We start from the raw sequence: 8,070 nt of genomic DNA, 5'->3' as shown, positions 1-8,070 counted from the left end.
ACTCACTCTGTAGACCAGGCTGGCCTCAAACTCAGAAATCCGCCTGCCTCTGCCTCCCAAGTGCTGGGATTAAAGGTGTGCACCACCATGCCTGGCTCTATATAAACATTTTTTAAAAAAAAATTGGACTTTACATTCTGTAACAATGTCATAGACTCATTTAATATCTAAAAATCTGTATAAAATATACAAGAAAGGTTTACAACAATTGAATAGATCATAGAAATTCTAGTTACTTCATTCTAAGAGAATTCTGAGAGACATAAAAATAAAAAGGCATGTACAAAAGTTAGATTCTAAATCAAACTAGTATTATTCCTTAATTTGAATTCTCATTGAATTCAGTTTTAATAGGATATATTGACAGTTTTAAAAGTAGATGTCTAAAGCATATGAAACAGGCCCTAAACCAGTTTCTGAAATTAGCACAAAGCAGCTACTCCTAAAGATATGTGGCTTCTGCCAGTCCCACCTCTTCTCTTCTCAAAGGAAAACATCATCAGTCTGGCAGACAGGCCTTTCAAGTTGGGTTGTTTGTTTGTTTGTTTGTTTTGGGTTTTTTTTTTAGATTTTTAAAATTTTTATTTATTTCTATATGTGCTGGTACCCATGAAGTCCAGAAGAGGACAGCAGATCCCCATAGCTGGAGTTGCAGGCCTCTGTAAGCTGTCCAAACATCGGTACTGGGAACTCCCAGAGGGTCCTGTGGAGAGCAGGAAGGTCTCTAACCACTGAGCATCTCTCCAGCCCCCTCAAGCTGTATTTCAACAGTGATAACAAAGGTCACCAGCAGGTATGCCTTTTTACTCCTCTTACCCACAGGACAATGAAGCTTTATGCCTGCCAGTTAAAATATCCCTTAATCTGAATGTGTGCACTATGCATGTGTGCACTATGCATGTGTGCACTATGCATGTGTGCACTATGCATGTGTGCACTAGGAACTGACTGTGTCCTCTCCAGATCAGACGTTGAAGCTCCAGCCTTCAGCACAGAAAGAGGAGGCCATTGGAAAGAGATAAGCTTAAATTAAGCAGAGGGTGGAGCCTGGATAGGACAGAGTAGTGTTTGGAGAGATACCACAGAAATCCTTTCAGACAAGACAAATGGCAAACACCCCAGGAGACACAGGGAGCAAGCTAAGGAAGCCTTGATGACCCCTCAGCCTTCACAAGTGTGAGAACCGGTGTGTGGTGCTGCAGTCTCTCGGCTCTGTTTCAGGGCCTGAGCAGATTCAGATAAGACCTTGATTACTAAGGGATCCTCTGCCTTTAGCTTTAGAAAAACGTCAGTTCTGAAGTTCTACCATCTAAGATCTGTTTTTCTGAATGCAGGAAGAATGCTGTGTGTAAGTGTCATCTGTAATCTTCTACAGTCATGCTGACTCATGAAACATTATGCTTACTCACCCTTGAAGAGTAACACACTCTTGGGAGCTTTCAGCCCAGCAGCCACTCAGCATTGCAGCAAAATAACTCGACCTGGCACTTAAAATGGCCCTAAAGAGAGAGGATGGAAACAGGTGAGCATTTACATGCTGTGCAAATGGAGATCTTACAAAATTTTCATTTTCACCTCTTTAAACATCCTATTTGTCTTGTTTGTACTGACTGATAGAATGCCTATAACAAAAATTATAAACAGTTACACATTTATACATTGTTTGTTTAAAACAGTAATTCAAAAGCCAGTCTTGATAACATGCACCTGTAATCCTACATGTGGAAAGCTGAGGCAGGGGGATTCAAGTCAACTTAGCTACCTCATGAGACTCTGTCTCTAAACACAAAGGGAGTAAGCAAGTTCAGTCCAGTAAAACACAAATTACAGTGCCCTTATTATCACTTAAACTGTTCTTTTAAAAGCTCTTTATATTTACAAAACTACAAAATCATCACCTACAAATGGAGCACCCGGAGGTGCTCTTATTGTGGGTTAGAGGAGTGAAAGATGGCTCTCTGTTGGTGACATGCTGCTAGCACTGTTGAAATACAGCCTTGTATAACTTAGCAACTTGCAGAAGAAACACCAACAAGAAAAGAAAGGGCTGTAAGGATGGCTGAAAGCATTGGCTGCTCTTGTACAGGCCCTAAATAAGTTCCCAAACTCACAAAGCAGCTGACAACTATACATGGCTCCAGTTCCAGGGCATCTGGCATCCTGTGGGCACCAGGTACACATACATACATGTAAGCCAAACACTGATACACATAAAATAAAAATAAAGTTTACAAAAAGGCAAAGAGGTGGAAATCACTGTAAATGAATTTTTTTAAAGACAGACTTTTCAATAGAGGTTCTAAGCTCTAATTCTGAATTCTCTGCAGTTGCATTTGGCAAAGGCTATATTCTAGGCCTGAAGAAATGAGAGACCTTTTTAATTTTCCTGTCTTTTCAAATAAAATATTAACTATTTATTCCCAAATTCCCACTGAGTTTATCTGTATTGGGTTTTACTCTAAGTACTGTGACTGCAGCATTGAGTCCTACATACAGAACAGTGTTGCACTCTGGTGGACTGTGGGTAGGGCCTGTGGAGAAGAGCAGGGACGGGAGGACACACTGGCGATGGCTTACACAGCTACACACACACACACACACACACATTGAATGGTTAAAGCAAAAGAAGGCTCCAGCCTTTTATTTTTTTCTCTTAACCCCTTTTATACTCCCTAAGATAAAGTTTCTCTATATAAGAAGAAAATTACCTCATAATCACAAGTTATACATTTTCTAAAAACAATCACCACAAAAACATATCTTCAAAAATCTATTAAAATCATTACACAAAAGGAAATTACAACAGATATTTATTTTGTGTTCTTCTTTTAAAACTTTCATCTAACTAAACATTTATCTTTCTCTTCACAACCAGTGATGGAGATATAGTGAAAAATCCCCTAATACTTGGAAGCTCAACACAGTTCATTGGTAAAGAAGAACTATAAAAAATTAGGAAACACAGGTTTAGTTTTAAAAATACAATGCATCATCAGACCCAGTGACACACACCTTTAATCCCATCACTCAAGAGAAAGGCAGGCGGGTCTCTGTGAGTTCCAGGCTAGCCAGGACTACAAAGTGAGACCCCCATCTCAAAACCCACAACAAGCCCCTAGAACAAAACAAAATGTATGTCCCTTGGCTAAAGCACCAACAAGAGGAAAACCCTTAGCTTCTAAATTCTCTCTTGGGAAAAGATGCTGGGAGGAAGGCTCAATGGATAAAGTGCTTGGTGTGCACATGTAAGGCCCGAGTTTGGATTACCAGCACCCACACTTTCTGCAGAGACAGCTCCGTGGTTCAGAACTGACTGTTCTTCCAGAGGACCCAGATTTGATTCCCACCACCCACATGGTGGCTCACAAACATCTATAACTTCAGTCTCAGGGGTCTATCTGAGCCCTCTTCTGGCAAGACATAGTGGAGCACACCTGTAAACTGGAGTATTTAGAGGGCTGGGGAGATATAACCATGTAGACTATATGCTTTGCCGGCCAGCCTGACTACTTAAAATGGAAAGTTTCAGGTTCAGTGAGAGAGCTGTCTCAAAACACAACGTGGAGGGATGGCAAGATGTCTCAGCAGGTAAAGACACTGCTGCCAAGGTTGATGACATGAATTCAGTCTCTGGGACTGACATGGTGTAAGGAGGGACTTGGCTCTCACAGACTGTCTTATGATCTCTACCAACATGCCATGGCATGCACACATGCACATACACACTAATAAATGTAATTTTAAAAGAATATAAGATGGATGGCAGCAGAGGAAGATACTCAAGGTTGACTTCTGACCTTCCCAAGTATATCTACATGAACCACACATGTAAGAAAATAAAACACACACACACACACACACACACACACGCACACACGCACGCACGCACGCACATAGGGAAAGAAAAAAAAAAGACTCACAGGATCAAATCACTGATCTAAGAATTCTGTTTTAATACAGAAGCCAGGCATGGGGTGCATGCCTGTAACCCAAGTATTGGAAAGGCAGACACAGGAATAGAGACAAAGTTGAGGCCACTGTACATAGAGAACTCAGATCAGCCAGCCAGGATTACAGAGCAGGACTTTATCTCAAAACAAACAAACAAACAAACAAAACAACAACAACAACAAAGCATTAAGGTAGACTAAAGGTAGAGTCTGTAAAGTATGACTGAGTCTACATGGACAGATTACAAACATTACAGTTTGTGATTCCTTCCTAAAGCAAGGAAAGTCAAAAGCAAGATTTTAAATTCTAAGACGTCTGTAGAAGTGCGCTACTGAACTGTATAAATGAGGTCTTAAGTTCCTCACTTGCCCCTTTTTACTTCAACCCCAGCCTTCAGAGATGTCCAAGGTTAGCAGTGCACTGGGCAGCCCTTCAAGACACCTGCACTGGCTATTCTCCTACAGTAATCTCACTGTACAGCCTATGTGTGCACTATCCTACTCTGTGTGTGTCACCTTTGTCCCTCATGGACCTCAGTCTCAGCAGCACGCAGTCTATGAGTGTGCATCGAACAACTGTTACAGAATAGTTTTTGAGACAGGTTTGACTAAGTTTCTTAGGATTATCTTGAACTGGCTGGTTTAGATGGGATATGAACACCTGGTGACTCTCCTGCCTCAGTCACCCGAGTGCTGCAATTAGTTATATCTAATTGTAATCTACCACCATGCCCAATCCATCAAAAAGCCTTAATGAACAATACCATTAGAAGTCTAACGTTCTATTGATACCATTTATCTGGCTAAGCCTAATAGTAAAGTTAGACAAATACACAGCATGTCATGACTTTTGTGTGGACAGTCATGAGAATGCCTCTGACCACTGACTTGTGTAACAGCACTCTGAAGTCTAAGGCACACTGATTCCAGAGCCACCTCCTCATGAGTCATTCTTGCCATAACTGAGCAGAGTGGAGGAGAAAGGTGCCTCTAAGTATCTGGGCGATGGGCTTTTCTAATGGATGATTGCTTCGACATTTTCCAAGAGCCTTGTGGGGGTGTCCCCAGACACATGTAGCAGCATACAGGCCATTCCTTCTTCCAAGGTCAGCTCAGTGCTGGAGTCTGACAAGCCCCAGGCTTCTCTGGCTTCCCCCATGCTCTCTCAAAGTTACTGTGCATACCTCCTGCAATCTACTCTAACCCTGCGTCTGCATCACAAGATTTGAACTCTCACAGCATGCTAGCTCTCTCCAGAGAAAGCATTAAAAGCGTCCGAGGCGTAAGTGATTACTCTGACCTTAAAATAGAAACTTAGAAAAGACTCCTTTTTAATTAGGACATCTGCCTCCAGTTAACGGTGCCGTGGATGGCATGGTATATTAAGAATCTTTGAAACATCCTTTTTAGTTTCCAACATGTCAGAAACTATTTTCTTCTTTTGACTAAATTTGATCTCAACTGACAACACTGCTTCTGGCTGTACCCAGATGCCCTCATTTCCCCCTTGCTGCTGCTTCAGGACAATGCCAGTCCACACTGCCTGATGCTAGCTGAACTAGATTCACATTCCATGCAGAACAATGGCCTGCATTGCTCAGAAAGGGCTCCCGAGGAGATAACTTTTAAGTCTTCCTGCTTTAAGGGAGGAGGTGGGGAAAGTAGATCTTGCTTTATTTAGCTCCACATAACTGATTAAGGCTCAAACCCAGAAGAGTGCAGACACTTTTTGAAAATGTCACCATTATGTACTCTACTTCGTGACAAATATTTTAGAGCATATGTTTTGACTGCAGCTTTCATGGAATAGCCTTTTAAAGTTAAATTGTAAAGTACAATAAATGCTGTATCTAATGATAAAATATAGCAAAATTCACAGTTGATTAACCAAAGCTAGCTGCGTGGTGGTGGCACATGACTTTACTCCCAGCACTAGGGAGGCAAAGACGGGCAGATCTCTGTGAGTTCAAGGCCAGCCTGTTCTACAGAGCAAGTTCCAGAGCAGCCTGGGCTACACAGAGAAACCCTGTCTCAAAGAAACTAAACTAATCTAATGTATTAGGGTTTTAAAACAAGCTGGCACATCACAGACATCATAGACAATTACGTGGAATGAACGTGCAGGGTGGAAAGGTAGCTCAGTGGCAGAGCTCTAGGTTCCATCCATAGCACCTCATAAAGGTCCCTCACACGTTTGTCTGTCACTGTAAGGCCAATCTTTCTTTAAAAAGGATTCACTAATCAGAGCTCTTCTTTCTTGCAAGAATGATACATGTATTTATCATGGTTTCTAGCTCAAATTTCTCTAAAATGAAAAATGGGTTAAAGACCTTGGTGAATTCATCTGAGTGTGGTACTGGCTATATCTCAGCAGCTCTCACTACACTTTATATTGTTAACTGAACTCAACAGCAGGCTCTAAGTGCCCCTTCCCTAATTATATATTCAAAGCACCCACCTCAGATGCCCCTGGAATGGCAACTTTTTATATTCTACATATTGCTGGATTGTACAGTATTTATCAATTTATGACATCAAAATGACAATCCAAATGGGATAGGTATATGGGAATATACCCAAGTAATTTTTGGAAGGTATGAACTTTTTTGTCAATTTCACAGAGCTTTACTGGGTAGGACAGAGGGCCACAAGTCTGCCTGCTCACCCCTAAACATTTAAAGTGTTACTGCTCTGAGATCCCTGGTGATATCCTTCATGACCTCCATTGGAGTTTGAAGACAGTATGACCAGGAAAGCTCAAAGCTTCCTTCTTTAAACACAGGCAGTAGGATTTACAGTTCACCTTTACACTGGAGGTGAAAATCACTCTGGAACTTATCACTAAGCCAAATTTATTTTTCTGGAAGGTACAAACTTAGGACAGAGGTAAGGCTCAGTAGAAAATGATCTGCTGGGCAAGTGTACTGAGCTGGATGCTGCCAGCAAGTTCTCCAGAGCGCACCTGGGAGCTTGAAGCAGAGCTCAGCAGTCTGTGGTCTGCATGCCTTCCTTGTTTCAGTCACCTAGTGCTTCTTCTTGCTTTTAGTTTCCCCTTCACAACCTCCTCAAAGGCTAGTGGCACTAAGGATCTCCCCTCTTTTTGTGTATTGCTTGCCTATCTTAGCATTATTTTAAGCCTCTCACGTTGACAAATCACCATTAGTAAAACAATACTAAGATGCTAATAACCTTCTTTTGTAATGAGAAATCTTATAATTAAGTAGATATAACTATATCATTAAGTATAAATCCTGTAAAGACAGGGAATAGCAAATTTATTCTGTGAAGAATCAGATAAATATCTTGGGCTTATAGCCACCTTACACCTTCTTCATCTTGTCGCATACCTGTAGTCTGCTGTAGAGGGAGGTGTCCCAGACAATGCTATACTTCTCCAGACGTCTAGTGTGTATGTAGAGCAACTAACATTTGGTTCCAAGTGTTACAACACGCTAGCCACACAGAGATGTGGGTTTTGTGAATATCTGATTCAGTTCATACTGCCTCTTGTTCTATACTTACTATTATTACTATTTTTACTTTTACAAATGAAGAAATTTAGACTCAAGAGATTAAAGAACTTACCCACTATTAGTAAATGCTGAAATCAGAATACAAATTCAGAAAGACCAACTCACTAAAGCCTGCTACTTCTGAAAGGCTTTTGGCTAATGTACCCAAAGATGCATAGATAGTGGCCTAGCCCAGAGTAACTCACTGAGCTTCTGATACTGTATAACTCACTAATCTTAAAGAAGGACTGGACAACATCATAATTCAACAATGAACGTCTAGTAATATAATACCGAACACTGATAAGAAAACACCAGATCCTGAGTGTCATGAAGCTAAAATTAGGAATCACTGCTTTGATTTTTCAATAAGGCAATATGATAGAATCTTAATGTGACTCAGAAAATAAATTACCTTCAAAGTGTAACATTCAGTTTGTCTTACCAAACATTAAAATAAATAGCATTTTAAAATGGGAGGGCAGCAACAGAGTGGTTGTTTGGGGGTAGCTGTTGGGATGTAGCTTTGAGGTGCCAGGAGGAAATAGGAGCAAACAGAAATGCTCTATATGTAGATAGGACTCATCAGCTAATCAAGTGGAGTCGAG

The 8,070-nt window shown here is 41.0% G+C and overlaps 1 protein-coding gene across 2 annotated transcripts in view; it reads right to left on the bottom strand.

Annotated features, from left to right (window-relative positions):
• Nucleotides 1-8,070, bottom strand: part of Kiaa1107 (KIAA1107 ortholog) — a 71,572-nt gene that overhangs the window by 40,099 nt on the left and 23,403 nt on the right. For both annotated transcript variants that reach the window (XM_029477580.1, XM_021162653.2), the window contains exon 5: nucleotides 1,410-1,499. In XM_029477580.1, the coding sequence (XP_029333440.1) occupies nucleotides 1,410-1,499 (90 nt within the window). The remainder of the gene's footprint in view (nucleotides 1-1,409; nucleotides 1,500-8,070) is intronic.

This window comes from Mus caroli, chromosome 5 (assembly GCF_900094665.2).
Source record: "Mus caroli chromosome 5, CAROLI_EIJ_v1.1, whole genome shotgun sequence".
NCBI classification, from domain to species: Eukaryota; Metazoa; Chordata; class Mammalia; order Rodentia; family Muridae; genus Mus; species Mus caroli.
The sequence above is the reverse complement of the archived record's forward strand: the minus strand, read 5'-3'. Positions and strand labels throughout refer to the sequence as shown.